This window comes from Bombina bombina, chromosome 8 (genome assembly GCF_027579735.1).
Source record: "Bombina bombina isolate aBomBom1 chromosome 8, aBomBom1.pri, whole genome shotgun sequence".
Classification (NCBI taxonomy): domain Eukaryota; kingdom Metazoa; phylum Chordata; class Amphibia; order Anura; family Bombinatoridae; genus Bombina; species Bombina bombina.
In genome coordinates this window covers 162,482,501-162,503,236 of record NC_069506.1, presented here as the reverse complement: position 1 = coordinate 162,503,236, position 20,736 = coordinate 162,482,501, and the positions used below count along the sequence as shown (strand labels likewise).

The 20,736-nt window shown below is 34.6% G+C and overlaps 1 protein-coding gene across 1 annotated transcript in view; it reads right to left on the bottom strand.

The window, feature by feature from the left end:
- GRIN2D (glutamate ionotropic receptor NMDA type subunit 2D) overlaps positions 1 to 20,736 on the bottom strand; it is a 666,498-nt gene that overhangs the window by 296,689 nt on the left and 349,073 nt on the right. Inside the window, 1 exon segment of the mRNA XM_053690671.1 lies at positions 6,415 to 6,540. Coding sequence (XP_053546646.1) covers positions 6,415 to 6,540 — 126 coding nt within the window.

The following is a 20,736-nucleotide window of genomic DNA, read 5'->3' as shown; positions in this document are numbered from 1 at the left end:
CTAGGTAGGCTCATATGCTAGCTTCTAAGCCCTTGAAGGCTGCCTCTTATCTCAGTGCATTTTGACAGTTTTTAATAGCTAGAAAGTGCTAGTTCATGTGTGCCATATATATATATAATATTGTGCTCACTCCCGTGAAATCAGCACTGATAGGCTAAAATGCAAGCCTGTCGAAAGAATGGAAATAAGGGGACAGTCTGCAGAGCCTTAGATACAAGATTATCAGAGAGGTAACAAGTATATTAATATAACAGTGTTGGTTATGCAAAAATGGGGAATGGGTAATAAAAGGATTATGTATCTATTTAAACAATAAAAATCTGCAGTAGACTGTCCCTTTAAACAACTAATATAACAAAATATAACAAAAATGATCTATATATCATCCTAGGGCTTGTCTTTGCTTTGAATACATCACTATATCTAGCATGTATTCACATCCCTTAGTCATGCAAGATGAAGACAGGAAAATTATTCTTTACTATATAGGATTTTTATTTGACATGTGCATTATTTTGGGCTTCGTTATTTGTTAGTGAAATGAAGCCTGAAAATGGGCACAGTCTGCTGCTTTCAGCTATTTTCAGCGCTGGATATATTGAGCAAACATAAAAATATACAGTATGTGCACATACATATATTTGTATTGCACTTTTTCTCGGCATCGAAAATAGCCTAGTGTCACAGAAACCACCATTTTGGGTTTCACCATTTGTTAGTGAAACAAATGCCAAAATAATACACATACCTAATCTTTAGGTATACTCCCCCTCCTTTGTACATCAATCACCTATAATGACTTGATTCCATTTTATTTTATGGGCTGGATGACACAAATTACAAAATATTAGCCAGTAGAACTAATAAACATCCTGCTGTTCTTGTAAATGGTTCTCTATCTGTCACATATTCATTAATTTTCTCATCCTTATGATAATGAAACATTATAAGTTAAGTTTTAATTTGTGAGACCCTCATACACACAGCAGGCCTTCTACATTTGTAATACTTTCTACCCTTGGCTAATTACTTTCTATGACACACAACACACAATATATCGCACTATTTGTAGATCATCTTTTTTTTCTAATTTAAAAAACAGTTATTCAAATTGTTGGTTGTAAAACTGGAGATAACTGAAACTGGTAAAAAAAAAAAAGACATATATACATATATAATATATATATATATATATTTATATATATATATATATATATATATTTATATATATATATATATATATATATATATATACTGTATATATCCACGACAGAGGACATAGTGATTAACTTAAGTACACACATTCTCTCTGACAGCGAACGCCAAATTCTAAACAAAGGGCTGTCCTATGTGCCTAGCACAACCCTTACTGAATTTGACCTTAAACTAGACTTATATAAGTTGAATAAGTCCTTGAAGATTAAGGAATTTTTTCAAAACACAACACCTAGCGCGACTAGAACACAGTTAGAGCTCAAATGTAAAGTCCCTAGTAAATTTGAACCGACCAACTGCAGTCCAAGCACTAAAACATTTGTCAGACTGGTTACTCAGGATCTAGAAGCAGCTAGACATGAATCACTATGGACACATAATTTATCCAGAAGTGAACGTCTAGCGATAAAGACCCTCCAAGATGACCCCTCTATAGTCATCAGGCCCGCCGATAAGGGCGGGGCCATTGTGATATTGAACTATAGAGATTATCAAGCTGACATCTTGACCCAGTTGACTGATACACAAACTTACACAGAGTTGTCCAATGACCCTACCGTGAGATTTAAGGCACAACTGGATACTTTGATCCGGATGGGCTTTGAACAGGGTTGGTTGTCAGAACACATCTGTGACTTCTGTTCCACTGCGTATCCAAAAATACCTATCTTATATTCCATTCCTAAGATACATAAGACGTTGGATCATCCACCAGGTAGGCCCATCGTGTCGGCGAGGGACTCGCTGACACAACCGGTAGCCCAACTGGTCGATATACTACTACAACCTGTAGTAAAAGATATTAAGTCATACATTATGGACACAGGGGACTTTATCCGTAAAATACGGACTGTTGACGTCCAGCAAGATGACCTTTTGGTCTGTCTGGACGTCAACAGTCTGTATACCATTATTCCGCACACTGAGGGACTCAAAGCAGTACAGGAACACATTACTAATAACCCTCTGTATGAGGGTCCCCCAGTTGAATACTTTCTCTCTCTTATTGAATACTGTTTGTATAAACACTACTTCAGATTTGAAAGTAGGTTTTATCTACAAACAGCTGGTACGGCCATGGGGTCCTCCATGGCCCCCGCTTATGCCAACATATATATGTCTCAATTTGAAAATCTATATCTATGGAATTCTATTAATCCTGCAGTGATCTGCTATTATAGATTCATTGACGACATTTTTATGGTATGGCGGGGGACCATGGAGGACCTCCAAATTTGGTTTGAAAATTACAACACGGCCACCAGCAATGTAAAATTCAAGATGACTGTTGACAGACAGACTATCAACTTTTTGGACCTAACGGTCTTTAAGGATACACACCAATTGGGCACTACACTATATCAGAAACAAACTGATCGTAACTCCATATTGAGAGCAGACAGTTGCCATCCTCCTGCCCTGCTCGAGGGCATAGTTAAGTCTCAGTTTATAAGAACAATGAGGAACAATTCAGACGCACACACTGGGGTCTCCCAACTGTCAGGAGTGGGTGAGAGATTTCGTCAAAGGGGATATAAACCATCTATCATCCAAAATACCATGACCACAGTATCCACACTTACTCAGAATGACCTGATTAAACCTACACAGAAGAAAGACACAAGCAACAAGTTGATCATGTCTACAACATTTACCCCAGCCACCAAGAATGCGGGGCGTATTCTACATCGGCACTGGCCCATAGTGGCATCTGATCCAAAATTAACATTCACCCAACAGCTACAACCTATGGTGGGATTCAGGAGGGGAACCAACCTCAAGGATCTCCTTATGCGAACGGATAACAAGTCTAATTACACTACTGGGGCCACAATCAACATCAAAGGCTCATATAGGTGTTTAGGCTGCACAACCTGTAATGGTTTGCTTAACACCAAAAACTTTCATCATCCACACACTAATAGGAGATATGTGATTAAACATTCCATCACGTGTACTACTACACATGTAGTCTACCTCCTCTTTTGTCCATGCTCGTGCTTCTATGTGGGTAAAACCACAGGCACGCTACGTGAACGAATGGCAAACCACAGGCATGCAATAAGATCTGCACTGAAACAAGGGGATTCTGAACAGCCAGTAGCACGTCACTGTGCTAAACAAGGTCACTCAGTTTCTTCGATACGGTATATCCTTATTGATCACATCCCCCCATTGGACCGGGGAGGAGACAGGAGCAAGGTACTGCTCAAACGGGAAGCCCAGTGGATTTACAAACTGGGAACTATCCATCCAGGTGGACTAAACACTACCCCAGATTTTAAAAATCTGGTTTGACCCTACAAGGCAGTGCTACATACCTGGGGTATAACCCAGGGTCATTGTGGCTACGTTTAGCTTCCGGCCACATTGCTCAAAAGAGGTTTGCTGTCCGGTTGCTTACGACACTCCCTAATGGGGGTAATTGCCCTCAACGGGGTAGTGGAAGCCTGGGCCCTGAGGTATAATTACCTACCCATGCACCTTTAACCTTGGAGGAGGAAGCCATTGAATCACCACTAAAATCAAGCAAGGAACAGGATGGACAATCTTTAAGTGTCTATATTTAGCTATCTTTAACAGATCAAGTTGTATTTAATCTACAAACATGCTTAACGTGAATGTATATAATGTCTATACTCACACTTCAACCTTTAGAGCTCTATAAGGGATTGCAGATGGACACACATACATTCTTTTCCATAGAAGCCAGCTAATTGGCTAGACATCTTATTGCTAAACAGGGATCAGATCCTTAGCGGGCGCCGTAGTATATAACTACAAATGTAGTATATAACTGCCTGGATATACATATATAACATTTATGTGGGGTGAACTAATTTAATTTATTTTCATTATATTATTAGTTTCCATAAGAGGAGATTGTAGACACATAATCAGGACAAAGTGCCAAATTTATTTTTACTAGTTATTTATAAGCCATTTAAAGTCATTTAAGATTACAACATGTGATAACAAGTACAGCAAAAAAAACACAATTTTTGTTCATGTATTAATTGTTGTATATTAATCTTTGTATATATTTGCACACATATAATATTATTTTAAATAACACTCCAGTGTGATTAAATATAGCTAACACACTGTGTCACCATACAAGTTGTCAATGGGTTGCACGTTATATTAGACCGTAGTATGGTGATAAGATCAGTTTTTGTTTACTATCACCATGCCTACAGTAACCATGGTGATGTATGTACACATTAGCACTAAGAATAGCTGACCGGTAACAGCACTTTTGGCCATCTAATTGAACATTCCAATAACTTCTATAAGTAGTTCTTAGTTTTTGTCACTTGTTGATTTTATACACACTAAGTTGATTCTATAGATGTGGAATTGTAAAATTTTACACTTAATTAACATATAGCCGCGATACCGGAAGTGGGATTGTAGCACTTCCGGTAGGCTGTAGCACAGTGGAACGCAAGATGCGTTCCACACTCGATGTTTGGCGCACTTTGGAGGAACACCTGTGTGGTGAGTGATTTGTTAAAGCACTATAAATTGTTTGAGTTTGGCTTGTTGTTTTATGCTGATGAAGGGGTTGTGAACCCCGAAAACGTTACAATAAAGTAAATTGTGGAAGACCTGAGAGTGCATCTACTTTTTTCCTTATATATAAAAATATATATTTATTTTTATATATATATATATATATATATATATATATATATATATATATATATATACTGTATATATAAACCAATGCGAAACTAATGAAAAATTGGTTATTCATTACATTCATTTATGAACTAATGATTGAATCACCATATGAACGAGTAAACACATTTTTAAACAAACAACATTTTGTTCATATAATGTTCATATTCGTTCTATGAAAAATACAGGGGAATCACATAGAGTATTCAATTGATTGATTGCTTAATAACCTGTCAGTGTCAAACCTGACAGTGAACTAAGTGTTAGGTGTGCAATTTCTTATCCAATACTAACTTTCCATTTGCCGGGCTAAAAAAAACACATTTAAACTCCTGCCTGAGATTCATTGTGAGCTGTTGGTTAATACATTTGGACCTAAGTGACCTAAGAGTACAATTGATTCTTGTCTTATTGACACTCAGTTACTTTATTACATGTAGTAGGCTGCAAACCAACACTGCTGTATGTGACATTACGTGTTTACTTGCACTTTTTTATGCTGTAAAAAAAACAAAAACAAATTTCTTATTATTTGTATATGACCCGTACAATATTATTAAAATAAATATTAAAGCAATTATTTGTTTTCTGTTTAATACAATTCTTAATTTTTTTATGAAAAGATTATTTATATGTTCTGTAACTATCGTATGTGTATATATATATATATATATATATATATATATATATATATATATATATATATATATATATACAGTGGATATAAAAAGTCTACACACCAAAGATAAATCATTTCAGAACTTTTTCCACCTTTAATGTGACCTATAAACTGTACAACTTAAATGCAAAACAAACTAAAATCGGTATATATATATATATTAGACTTCAGATCCTTTGTTCGTAAGTGTTATTTGGTTCTTTTCGGAGTTGGATTGCACAGATCTTAACGTGGTGATTTTGAACCAGTATATATATATATATATATATATATATATATATATATATATATATATATATATACATATATATATATATATATATATATAATTTTATATATATATATTTATATTTATTTTGCATATTAAACTAGCTAACAAAACACTGAACAAATTGGATATGACCCACAAACCCAGTGGTCTAACATATTATTTTTATTATATATAAAGTTACACCCTGCAGTGTGCGACTAGAATTGTAATTAATAACAAAATATACATAGTTGTTTAGACAAAAAGTTAAATGCAATATCACTTTAGAACACTTTACTTTCTGATTACCATTTTATGTAATGTAGTCATGAAATGTAGAAGTAATAAAAGAAAAATTGTAATTTTATATAGTAGAATTGACTATTATAGAAAGTATAGTAAAATACCATAAAAAGGATTAAGGATAAGTCAGGGACACATAAAAGAATAAAAAGAAGACCTATATAAGTGGAATTAAATCAAAGGAAAAGCTTTGAGAACAAAATAATTAGGACAATATAAAAGTTTATTGAAAATCTATATACCAAATAAAAAGGGTATGAAGCAAAGTTGTTAAGGGACTTACGTTTGCCACTGGAGAGGCTTCGGTTGTATCCAACAGGGCTGAAATACTCAAAGATGAAAACAGTCACAGCTACCACAGTAAGACACATCACAAACATCATGACCCAGACGGCAGGGCTGTACGGCTCTGGAAGAAAAGAATGAGATTTTAAAAGTGTATACCTAAAATATGTTGTGCTCAGTACACATGCTTAGTATTTTATACAAATCACCACTACAAAATCATAAAAGGAAGATTAAAATGTAAGTGCTACATCCATCCTTAAATATGAGTTAACATTTTATCATTTCAACTTTTTAATGTTCTGTAAAAGGGAATTTGTATTGCATGTGTGCTCATCGCCACATATCAAAGGATTATGGAAGGTATTAGTAGTGAACATACTCAACAGAGGGCCCTTGTGCAATTACATAAGTCCTGTGCTACCCTTGTTGTTGTGCAGTTTGTTTGGTTGAAGGCATCCATAATGTGACTGTAGGTACGGCGGACCTAGAAAGGAAAAGGCCTTGATGTGGTCCTGGGCTTAAACCATTTGGCCAAATGCTGTAACTAACTTCCATTTTTGCTTTTCAACTTGCTGTGTGTTTGCAAGAGAGTGCCAGGCTTTCTATATGAAGTGTTGAGATATATATATATATATATATATATATATGTTGCACTTTATAATGATACTGAGTATTTATACACTGGCAATGAGCACAATGTGCTGTATAAATATGAGGGATATGTGGTTCATTTACTAACGGCTGGAAGGGCAAGGGTGGACATCTTCGCCCCTGTCTGCCTGGTATTGTAGCTAGCGGGCAGCAATGCCCTCATTTATCATTGCATAAACTGCTGCTTTTGCAATACCACCCCCTTCATGCATGCAGCCAATTGCAGGCGAGTAGCAGCTGTCAATCACCCCGGTTGGAGGATTGAGAAACGCTACTTTAGAGTTGTCGTAGTAGATTAAGAAGCAGATGTCTGACCTATAGCCAAAGGCATTTCAAAAATGCATTTTCAGCTTCTTAAATTGAGCTCCATGTTTACTCTGATGAATATGCTGTTCTGCATGATGACAGAATATTTATGTACTAATAGTGAATACGATTCACTGCAAAATTATATATCTATACACTGATGAGTATGCTGTACAGTATAATGATCATGAGTATGTACACATAGATAATGACCATATAGGGACACACCTATGTATAAACTGGCTGCTATGGCCCCACCTCAGCACTTAGTTCCACACCTGGAAGACATCTTAATTGTATTGAAATTGCACCCTACAACTCACATATCATTCTATAGAGTCAACTCATTAAATTATAGAGAGGTGTCTGAGATTTCTTAATGTGTTCCATAGAATAGCGAACTGGAGATGTTGGAGAGATTGGACAATGTGGAGAAAGGTGTAAGTGAATTTCAGTGGTAAATGTATTTTTCTTTAAAAAATATATATATATGTTCCTGAGCTGAATAAACTTTCTTTTCATGCTTGTGGGGGATTGTTCACAAATATAGGGCTAAATTATAAGTGACGCCCTTATTTAGCACTCAAATTTGAGTGTTAATTCGCTAGAAGTAATATTTTTGGGTGTGTCGGGTTTTGCTTGTGTTACAATGTAAAGAGAAAAGTTTGCCAATGAACGAAACACAACACGTGCTAACTTCTAGACTTCGCGATATTGCAACCACATTAATGTATTCTCCCTGTAAAAGTTAATAGAGAAACCCGAAGGAGTTCTGAATATTTCACATTACAATGTTCTTCACTTACAGAACAATGTTATTTTTATTGTAAATACATTTTTTTTTTTTTTTAAATCAAAGATTTTTATTAGGGTATTTAGCAAAATCATGTTCATACATAAACAAGAAAACAAGTTATTTCAAATTGAACATGTCTAAAAACAGTAGTAAATCATAGAATACATGTTAAAATACATAGATACCCTACCGGCTGACTAGCATACCTCGGGTAAATATACTATAAGATTTACATTGATACCCTATTGGTTTATTATTTTTTAAGATAAGATGCTACCGTACCTCTTTATCGTGATATTCCGTCTAATAGAGTGATATTACAGACAAACAAATGTGGAATTATAAACACTGATGAGAGATACATTTTTCCCCCAAATATACGTAGTGCTGCTTTACATAAGGTAAAAAAGGAGGTAGAGATATAATATAAAAGATGTTCCAACAATTAACTAATTAGGACACCAATTCCCTCTCATGACATAGAGGATAGTTCTTAGACCTAAAGAGGTGTATAATATGAACGAGGTGAATTGGTGTCATAGGGCGGATTAATACCGCTGAAGAATACACCAAATTGGGTGAATATTCGAAAGAAATATTACCCCTCAGGAGCTCTCATTAACCTGGAGGGGGGGGGGGGAGGTATTATAAATATATACTGTGCAGGACAATAACCAATATTTCTCTAAAAGGACAGCAAATATGGATATTTTATATATATCAGACAATCAATTATACCCTATGTCCTTTGGAATAGGGGTGTATAGGTGATCTCAGGTAGAGAATGTTGAGGGTAATCTAGAGATGAGTGCCCTCAGAGTTTTAGCTGTCAGTTATAAAAACACACCTGCATGATGCAAAACTCAAATAAAGGCGCAACACCTTCAGCCAAAATTGAGCGCCCAGCTGAAATTATCAATATATATGATAAGGTATAATAAGAGGTCTAGTGTTAACCTCTCTCCACATGACTTCAAGGTCTGAATATAGAAGGGGATAAATATGAGTTTGCCCACCTAATTTAACCATGACTGCAAGGATTATTCATAAATGATCTGGATCATAAAGTGTTAATATACATTTAATCAGTTAAATAATATAGTGTTAGGTCCAAGAAGCTTAGCTAAGCACCACCCCAAGATATACTAAAGGAGACTGAGTGTGTCACCTCGGCCGCCAGCGACACACCAATATCATAAGTAACAGGGGATGGGGTGCACTATAGTAGAATGTTACTAGTAATATACAAGTAATATTTAAACAAAAGGACCTAACATACAAAAAAAATATTAACACATTTAACTGAACCTATGGACTTTGACAGAGAAAGGCCCTAAAACATAATTGAACATTGCAAAATGACAGTATCTAATGCATAGGAAATGTGAAAAGCCATGTATCACCTACATACTACATAGAGGCTTATAACAAACCATAACTGAAATATAAAGTATTTGACAGTGAGTGAGGTGGGTCATAGTGTGTTTTACCCTTATACATCTATGGGGTTATCATAACTATACCAAACATAAAATGCAAACATATGTGTAATAAACATAAGCATGAAACCTATATAGATTAATACATAAGAGACAAGAAGCTGGGGTGAATGTCTGTGCCCACATTACTAGAGCATGCTAAAAACAGTCCTAGGTAAGACATGTCAATATCTAGCTAAAGATACATTTTCTCCATAGTGCCTATATATGGGGGTACACAAAAGCACATTTGACATATATTGTATATCTCTGGTAATGTAAATACATTTTTATATATATGTGTGTATATATATGTGTGTATATATATATAGATAGATAGATAGATAGATAGATAGATAGATAGATAGATAGATAGATAGGATACATTGTATATACACACACATATATATATATATAAAATTGTTTATAACACAGACGGCTGAAGTCCAGTGAGTGCTTAACTTATCTAAAACCATTGAAATATTTCTATAGCACCCTGGCGGTTGGCGAAAGATAGGGAGAGTGCACACACCTACAACAATTTTTATATATATATATATATATATATATACCTATACCTGTGTATCTATTCCTATAAATATATAGGTATAAATATCTATTTTACATAAAATTTTCAGATATACATGTAGAAATATATATTTAATAATAAAACATAAAAAAAATAACATAGGGGTGTAAAATATGCCTAAACCGCTTCGAGATTTGAGATTTAGGTTTAACGTGGTGTCGGTTTAGCACACATGAAAAATTGTTAAGAAACGTTTTTGAAATATTACATATAAAATATTAAGAGATTTTAAGAATAATTATTAAAATTATACATACTGTAATCAATTCTAAATAATCAATAATATATATATATATATATATATATATATATATATATATATATATATTACAGTATGTATAATAATTCCTAATAGTTATTAATATTTTTAAATATTTTATATGTAATATTACAAAAACACTCTGAGATTAGCAATTCTTCAAGTGCCCTCACCCGACACTACGTTAGAGCCAAAGCGCGTTATGCATATTTTATATTCCTGTTCTTCATATAGATAATGTTAATGTAAAATAGATATATATATCTATATATCTATAGAAATAGATATATAGGTATGGATATATACAGATATATTTATGTATATTTAATCTAGCCATTTTCACACTAATTTTTTATTGTATTTATTTAATATATATTTCTGCCTGTGTGTGAAGTAAAATTTATTTTTTTAAGTTCTTTTATAGGCATACTGGATTCAGAAAATCTATATTATGAATATAAATAAGCAACAATTAAAACTGTCTGAAATGATGCATCAAGCAAGCGTAACATATCTTTTGCAGTATTACCCACAACCACAAAAGCACGTTTTATTTTTCCAATATATAAATGTAAACTACATAGGGCCAGATTACAAGTGGTGCACTAACAGTTAAGTGAGAGTGAAAAGGGGTTTATCGTGTATGTTTGCGCTTGTCAGGTGTTAAAAGTAAACTCGATTGCTTGAGCACAATTGATGTTAATGCTCGTCTGGATAGTGAGTCCTCAGAGCTCTGGTTAACTATTTCGCGAAACAAAAAAGTGACACAAAACACATAAAAAGGACATAGAGTACAGTTACACTCATAATTACACTATTGGGCATATGTATCAATGTGCGAACGGACATGATATGAAGTAGCGTATCATGTCCGCTGCACATTGCTACACATCGATAAATGCATACAGCATACGCTGTCTGCATTTATCATTGCACTGCAGCTCTTGTGAACTGCTGGTGCAACACCGCCCCCTGCCGCTAGTAGGTGGTGTCAATCAACCCGATTGTATTCGATCGGGTTGATTTCTGTTCGCTGCCTCAAAGCAGGCGGACAAGTTATGGAGCAGCGGAGCTTGATAAATATGCCCCACAGTAATAAAAAATATTTAACAAAAAAATCTGCACAAAAAAGTTATAAGGACTCAAAGGTGTTAGAAAAAAAAATACGCTGCAAAGGGCTTTAACATAGAAATACATACATACATATGTCTAAATATCACTAGACTTGTAATGTGCCCTTAGTCTGTGCAGCCTTGGCCAATCACCATCCCTGGTTTGGCATGATTCTTTTTTTTTTTTTTTAAAGAAGACTGGGATGATACCGACAAAAAGAAGCAATGTCAGCCATTAGCTAAATAGGATCTGTATCTCAGCTGTTTGAGGCAAGAGAGTCAGATGTAAATGCAATTATCTTTTAATGCCATAAAGGCTGCAATTGATAGCTATAAAATGCACAACAAATAATATATTTCCTAGCAATGTCTAATGTAACAGGGCCAATTTAAGATAAAGTTGGAGGGTACCCTCTGTCCACTGTCCTCTTTTGCAGAGACCTCTTTTGAATTGTGGTCACCTTGCTTGCCCAAGTCCCCTCAAGCAAACATTTTTACTTCCACTCTTTATTAGGGCCAGAAAAACTATTTCCCACATTCTTAGTTTTGCTTTTTTTCTCGGGCTAAAAAACCCTAGTGCACAGGGCCTGCAGTCTGTCAGCTGGCCATCACTTGTCTACAGCATTTATCAAACAGACGCATACGCAGTGCAAGCTTATATTTTTTTCCACACATGCACATATTACGGACAAAAACAATACATTTGGTAAATAATGTATTTGTGGTTTAACTGTCTGGCTTATATACAGTTACATGGACCTGACCTGGCTTATTTAAAAAAAAAAAAAAAAAAAACAACAAAAGTAAGCTCTATTTGCTTAAATGGTGCATAAATGTTAGATTATACGAAAAAAAGTCAGATTTCAGTGAGTGACCCGCAGAAATTATATATTGCTTTTTGCAGCAGGCCCAGCAGATTCACAAAATGCCATTATTATATTTATAATTCAATGCATGTGAGATAGCTGTGGCAAAAACTGTAAAAAAACGTATAATTTTTGCATAGATTTTAGTAAAATATATTGAAAATGGCCCACTGAGCACTGCTGTTACTGTGATCTCCTAATTAAATTGTCATCAAGTGTAGCCACATGTGAAATAGGGAGCCATACTGGCTTTTTGTGTTATAATATAGATTAGAGAGGCCCATTGTGCAGTACAGAAATAAAAGCACAGTCACCCGACTATACAGACAACATTTATATATTTTTGAAGAGAGGGACTTGTCTACTAGAAAATAACTAGACATACCAGTTTTGTTTTAATTGTGTATAATGTAATATCCTCAAGAAAATCCCCATTTTATGTTTACTTTAAAAAAAAAATATATATCTGCTTGATATTACTGTTCACAAGAACTGCTGGTGCAATGATTAATGCCGGCAGCGTATGCTGTCGGCATCTATCGATGTGCAGCGGACATGATACGCTACTTCGTATCATGTCCGCTCGCACTATGATAAATCTACCCCATTGTGTTTAATTTCCCTTTAAAAAGTATGAGATTTATTTACAAAAAAAAAAAAATCATCTACCAGACAATACAATTTATCTGCATCACAACTTTCATGAAGATTGGTGAGGTGTTTTTGCTGGAGGTTTAGAAAATAGTTTCTGCATCTCTTTAAACTAAAAATAACTAATGCTAATAACTCATAAATATTCACCCAATTGTGCATCAATTTAAGCAATTCCAGGTAGAAAAGTGCCACATTTCAAACAAATGTAATTACACAATCTAAAGTTACAAGCATCTGAAAAATCAAAGTTTAACACTGAACACACCAGCAGGTTTTAACTATTATGCAGCAATAATTATGCTCTGACATTCAAGCATTCTAACATTAGTTGTTCCTTATAGCACTCACCATGTTTACCTTCTAAAATATATCTTACCTCATTTGTTATCACTTTCTTTGGTTCTCAGACCATTGGCACAAATCAGTTTCCACACAAAACTCTAGTCTTAGTTACTAAACAGATGACTCATTCACTGAGAAGAAGTAAAATTACAGCATTTTTACCCAGATATCTAGTCAGATATGAAATTGGCTGGGAATCCTTGGCTTAGCTACTTGGATGGTTATCACATTAAATGAAACTGATAATTCAAGCCAGATAAGATGTTCCCCCAGCTTGTCATAAAAAGGGCCCGAACACAGCTTGAAGAATTACCTTCTGTGATATTCAATATAGTGACAGCTGGGAATACCTCTACTGTGTCAAAACTCTTTTTTAAGGATTTCCTCAAGAAGTAATCCCTGATGTGCCGCAGAGAACGTTTTCTGGTGGCTTACAATGAAAACATGAAAAAAGTTAATACTACATTTTACTTTTTCATTAAAACTTCAGGATACTCTCTCTGTTAATGCTCACTTCACCAGCATCTGGCTATTGCAGACGTAAGAATGCAAGATAAAGAGAAAACCAAGCTGTGAAAGCTTTTGAGATATTCCAAAAACAGCAGACCATTTGGAGCGCGGGGACAAGTTCTACTTGTCTACTGCTAGATAGGAACACTTTATTATCTATATGCTGTACATTTCATGTTGAAGAAAAATTATGTTTGGAAGGAGCATAAATTACTTTTTGATTTATTTCACAAGGAAAATAAAATAAGATTGTAAAAGTGAAAATGTTTCACATATACGTTATTGCTTTTTATTAATACTCAACATTCATTTTAATACACAGGTAATATACATCAAGAATAAGTAGTCACATATGAGATAAAAACACAGTACAGTTCTAATATACAATATGAGGGTTTATTGATGACACCAACTTTGCATAAAATGAACATTTGATCTATTTCTTGCATGTTTTTACTCCAATGCCACAAGCATGTAATTAAACATGTCTTTCACAGGGGAAAAAATAATAATTTTATGAAAGCATGAAACTCCTTCAACTATTGAAAATTCTCTACACTTGTTAAGAGCACGCTATATAAAAACACATCAAAGCAGGGAAAATGCTACCAGTTTACATATGTGTATTAAATACAGTCCTGAAAAACAACAACTGGATAACATAAAACAAGACATTCTTAGTTGTGTGAAGCTAGGGACATTTAGTTTTATTAGCCGTAGGTAAAAGAAAAAAAGATGCAAATCCAACCGGTAACTATCAGTCCCTAAAGAAAATCCCAGCTGTGTTTACTAGACTAAATCTCAGATATTTGTCTTATGCCCTGTATGTTACAATTACAATGAGGGTGAAACAACTGCTCTATAAATTAGCAATAAATGGATAAAGCACTGTCCTGGCAAAAATGGTTGAATACTTTTTGTATATTTTACTGGCAAAAAGGGGATTAAATCATCACTGTATGTGTTACTGGCACACATGATTTTTTTAAAAAATATTTACCATGTAAATTAGTGCTCTGCCCACATTTGGGGAACAGCAGATGGTATTTTGTAGGAATGCCATTAAAGGTTATAATAGGCTTAAGCCCCTTGCCTTTTTTTCTTTTCCCAACCAAGTAATATCCCTGACATAAAATCTATGAATACTGATTATTTCTATTGTTTGGATTCAGATTGAATATATTGTTTTCATTATCATTTCTGATGTTGCATTCTTTTTGAATTTCTATTATTTGTGTTGTATTTTTTTATGCAAATGTAACATGTATTACATATTCTTTTGCCACTCATTGTATATTTATATTTAGAGTCCCACAAAAGTAATTTTATTTTGGCAAAAACCTGTGGGAGAGAAAAACAGGAGAGAGAAAAAAGGACAACAGCGAAGAGAGAGGTAAGGAAAGAAAAAGTGGAGAGACAAGAAGACACAGAAAGAGAAAGAACTAATAAAAACTGCTTTTAAAGTTGGACATTTTTATCATTTCAATGTATTTTTAGTATTAAAAGGATTTCCACTGATTTTAAATTACTTAATTGAGGAAGGGTACTTCAAGTTCCGACCTGAAGTATGATCCCCCTCCCATTAGCTTGTATGGCACTCACAAACCCATTAGGGTCCAGGCTATGCTAGAATCCCAACATGTATAATCCTTGGGGAGAAAGAAAATAATGCCATGGGCTTACAAAAATCCAGGGCAATTACCCATGCCCCAGTCGTGGACTCTAAAAGCAACCCAGAGACAACTCGAGTTCTCAGTGCCCCCAACCAACACAGAAAATAAACACAAACCTATAAGAAAAAAATTGGAAGGGAGAACACAGCAGAACCAGACATGAGAGAGGAAGAGGACTCTACAGCACCGCTTATAAAGATAACTAAAACCGGCCCACTGCACCGACAACAATGTTGCCAAACACACACACACAGACACTTACAGGGATGAGTTAATCCTTAATATTTTATATTTCCACAACCCTTTAAAAAACTGAAAATGTCACCTTTAGTTTTGCATTACATATTATATATGATGTTTTATATTGCTTTACCCCTTATTTGTAAAAGATTATTTTTTTTACAACTTTATTTTACTTATCGTTTATTAATCTTAGATTTTATTAACTATTCATCTGATGATAAAAAAAAAACTTGCTAGCATTATATTGTAATGTAGGTGTCCTTCACATTCAGAACCTGCACAGCTAGTTCAACCACTTTAAAAATAAAAAAATTCTTTATAAAAATTATTTGAGGAAACTTGCAGTACTGATGAGGCTTAGACAATTTCAACAGAGCAAAGAGCTTTAGATCATTAGGGCCACTCTTTCCCATTTGTTACAATGTAGTTTTGGACATTTTATACAATATATCAAGCTCTATTACTTTAATTGTCAAAGATGTTTCTTTGCCGTTTTAGGAAAATAAAAAAAAAACACTTTGGGCCCTACTGTATTACTAATTGGTGGAAAGATTAGATTCCCAGATACTGAATCTGTCCAGCTGCTTTCATGATTAGTGGGCTGAGGATGAGCAGTGTCCACAGCCTGCATTAATTATTGCACAAGCATATGCTTCTTGTCTGCTGTCCACATTTATTACTGCAAAAGCATATGCTTCTCTTCTATTGTCCACATTTATTATTGCACAAGCATATGATTCTCATCTGTTATCCACATTTATTATTGCATAAGCATATGCTGCTCTTCTGCTGTCCACATTTATTATTGCACAAGCATATGTTGCAAGTCTACTGTCCACATTAATTACTGCATAAGCATATGCTGCTTGTCTACTGTCCACATTTATTATTGCACTAGCATATAATGCTTGTCTGCTGTCTGCATTTATTATTGCACAAGCATATGCATCTCGTTTACTGTCCACATTTATTACTGCATGAGCATATGTTATTCGTCCGCTGCCCAATTTATTATAGAACAAGTATTTGCTTGAACAGTGCTTCCCCAGTAAAACAAATTTTAAGTTATTTAACTCTGTAACCTCTGTTCTGGAGAAGGATCCTAACTAGCAGTTTAGTACCTCTGCAGTTTCATAACTTCAGGTCATTATCAACAATGTTCTGTGTCAATTTAAATTTTTCATATATTTTCTAAAATTACAATAGTTATTGCATTACAAGCTATCGGCTAGATTACGAGTCTTGCTTTATGAGTAAAAAAGCAGCGTTAAGCCTAATAACGCTGCTTTTTTACTACCACAACTTTTATGAGTCTTGCAGATTTAGGGGCACCACACACATTTTTGGCCTTACTGCAAATCAACTTACGCAAATTGTGTATAGTCTTTTTTCTTTGGGACAGCCATAGCGCCGGTATTACGAGCTTGTCCTGGGAGGCCAAAAAGTGAGCGGTACACCCTATCCTGTCAAGATTCGTACCGCATTTTAAAGTCAGTAGTTATGAGTTTTACATTACAACGCTGTAGCATAAAACTCAATTGTTACTAAGTACACTAACACCCATAAACTACCTTTTAACCCCTAAACTGAGGCCCTCCGCATCGCAAACACTATAATAAAATTATTAACCCCTAACATTGCCGACCACCTACCTACATTTATTAACCCTTAATCTGCCGCCCCCAACTTGCCGCCACTATACTAAATTTATTAACCCCTAAACCACCATACTCCCGCCTCGCAAACATTAGTTAAATATTATTAACCCCTAATCTTCTGTCCCTAACATCACTGCCACCTATCTACATTTATTAACCCCTAATGTGCCACCCCCAACGTCGCCACCACTATACTAAATTTATTAACCCCTAAATCTAAGTCTAACACTAACTATTTAAAACTAAATACTTACCTATAAAATAAACCATAAGCTAGCTTCAATATAACTAATAGTTACATTGTATCTAGCTTAGGGTTTATTTTTATTTTACAGGCAAGTTTGTATTTATTTTAACTAGGTAGAATAGTTACTAAATATTTATTAACTATTTACTAACTACCTAGCTAAAATAAATACAAATGTACCTGTAAAATAAAACCTAACCTAAGTTACACTAACACCTAACATTACACTACAATTAAATACATTCCCTAAATTAAATACAATTAAATAAATTAAATACAATTACCTAAATTACAAAAGAACAAAAAACACTAAATTACAGAAAATAAAAAACAAATTACAAGATATTTAAACTAATTACACCTAATCTAACAGCCCTATCAAAATAAAAAAGCCTCCCCAAAATAAAAAAAAAAACCTAGCCTAAACTAAACTACCAATAGCTCTTAAAAGGGCCTTTTGCGGGGCATTGCCCCAAAGAAATCAGCTCTTTTACCTTAAAAAAATACAAACAACCCCAAAAGTAAAACCCACCACCCAAACAACCCCCCCCCCAAATAAAACCCTAACTAAAAAAACTAAGCTCCCAATTGCCCTGAAAAGGGCATTTGGATGGGCATTGCCCTTAAAAGGGCATTTAGCTCTATTGCGGCCCTAACCTAAAAATAAAACCCACCCACATCCATCCTCAACGAAGCCGGGAGAAGTCCTCATCGAAGCGGCAAGAAGTCCTCAACGAAGCCGGGAGAAGTCTTCATCCAAGCCGGGAGAAGTGGTCCTCCAGACGGGCAGAAGTCTTCATCCAGATGGTATCTTCTATCTTCATCCATCCGGCGCGGAGTGGCTCCATCTTCAAGATATCCCACACGGAGCATCCTCTTCAATCAACATCTTCTTGCAGAATGAATATCTCTTTAAGTGATGTCATCCAAGATGGCGTCCCTTAGATTCTGATTGGCTGAATTCTATCAGCCAATCGGAATTAAGGTTGAAAAAATCCTATTGGCTGATGCAATCAGCCAATAGGATTGAACTTCAATCCTATTGGCTGATCCAATCAGCCAATAGGATTGAGTTGGAATTATATTGGCTGATTGGAACAGCCAATAGAATGCAAGCTCAATCCTATTTTTTTTTTTACATTTTGGCAGCCACTAGAGAGTGCTACAGCAGAGTGCTATTGAGTGTCGAAAATGTCATTACAAGAAGAAAAGCATTAGCATTTGAGAGGATTTCTGAGTATGCACTAAACCACTATTTACAGTGTGAGACAGACTTGGCACTTCAGTTTGTACAGTGTGTGTCTGAGTTAGAAGGCAGATCACTTTCATTTGCAGAGTAGGTAGGACTTCTTTAGTAAATGTTTTTTATTAATTTGTGCAATTTCTGATTGTAACTTCAGTGTGGTAGTTGTATGGTGGGGCCAGGGGTCCATAAAAACACATTTTTTTAACAATATGCAGCAGTGTATTTATGATTATTTGATGATGCTGTATAAATTCTATATTTAAAACCATACGGAAATGTTTCCTCCTCAATACATAAATGGTAGGTGCCCTTTTGGCAGATATGATTTTTATTATATATATATATATATATATATATATGTGTGTGTGTGTGTGTGTGTGTTTTATTATTACATTCCAGTTTACTGCCTATTTATGCAAGGACTTTCCAGAAATACTCGCATGCTAAGATTGCTCAGTGTTTGAAATAAAACAGGTTAACTTAACACTGTAAAGTTTACACTACGTCTGACTGAATTTTAATATACATAAAAACAAGCCTAAATCCTCAATTTAACCAGATCTAATGGTATGAGACTGAGTACCACAGCTTATGGTTTAATCAAGACCATATAAGAGTACAGCATTTTCCAAATCCATAAGTACAGCTGACAGATGGGAGCATTTTTACACTAGATTTGAAGTAGTGCTCTTGGTTGGGGAAAATGGGGGGGACCCCAAACACATGTCAACCTTTCAAAAGTAATTTTCTTCAGCTACCCATTCTGACAGATCATTAATGTACAATTCTGAATTCACTGAAGTATTGAAAAAGGTGATATACAACATGAAGTGACAGATCACTTTCCATAACAATGATCATTCTGGTTTACACTTTAAGGCCATTGAACAAATAAATTTAGATGAGAGAAGGGGTGATAGAATCTTAAAGTTAAGGCAACATGAGACCTTTTGGATCCATGCACTACAAACTATGGAACCATTGGGCATGAATAGAGAACTAGATATACAAGCTTTCCTCCTCTGACAGAATTATATTCCTCTGTTCATTATTATGCCAATATGTATGGTGTATTTTTTCTGCCTATCAAACATTCATATCCCCATATAGGAATTCCTTAGATAAAATAATATTTGGGATAATACGGTTTTTTATTAATGTTTTTTTATTTTTTTTATTTTTACAGTAGGGTATATTGTGGAAATAGGAATAGTAGTAATTATATTTTTTTCTGAAATTTAGAATCTAATCTAATTATTCTTTTTCTCTTTTTTCTGATGAATTGATAAATAATGTGTGTGTCCCCCTTTAAATAAATAATACGGTACACATCTCTGCAGCATATCAGCATACAAGACACCCCTGTCCTTAGACTTTAAGTTTTAAAATAAAAATTTTAATGAACCGACCCACAAATAGAAAGATTGTATTGATTGTATGTTGTTTTTTAACTTTGATATGTGTTCTTTAGTTTTAGCTTTTTTGCACATTGTTAATAGCAGTAGATAATGATATATGCATATATATTTTTAAAGTCAGGCTATTGAGTTAAATGAACTTATTACATGGAAGAAAGGTGATTGGTGTGACACGCTTACCCATTATCCACACTTTTGGGTTAAAAAGGTTCACAGGCTAGGTGGGCTATTACGAAGCCTCTGACGAAGCATATACGTCCGTGAAACGC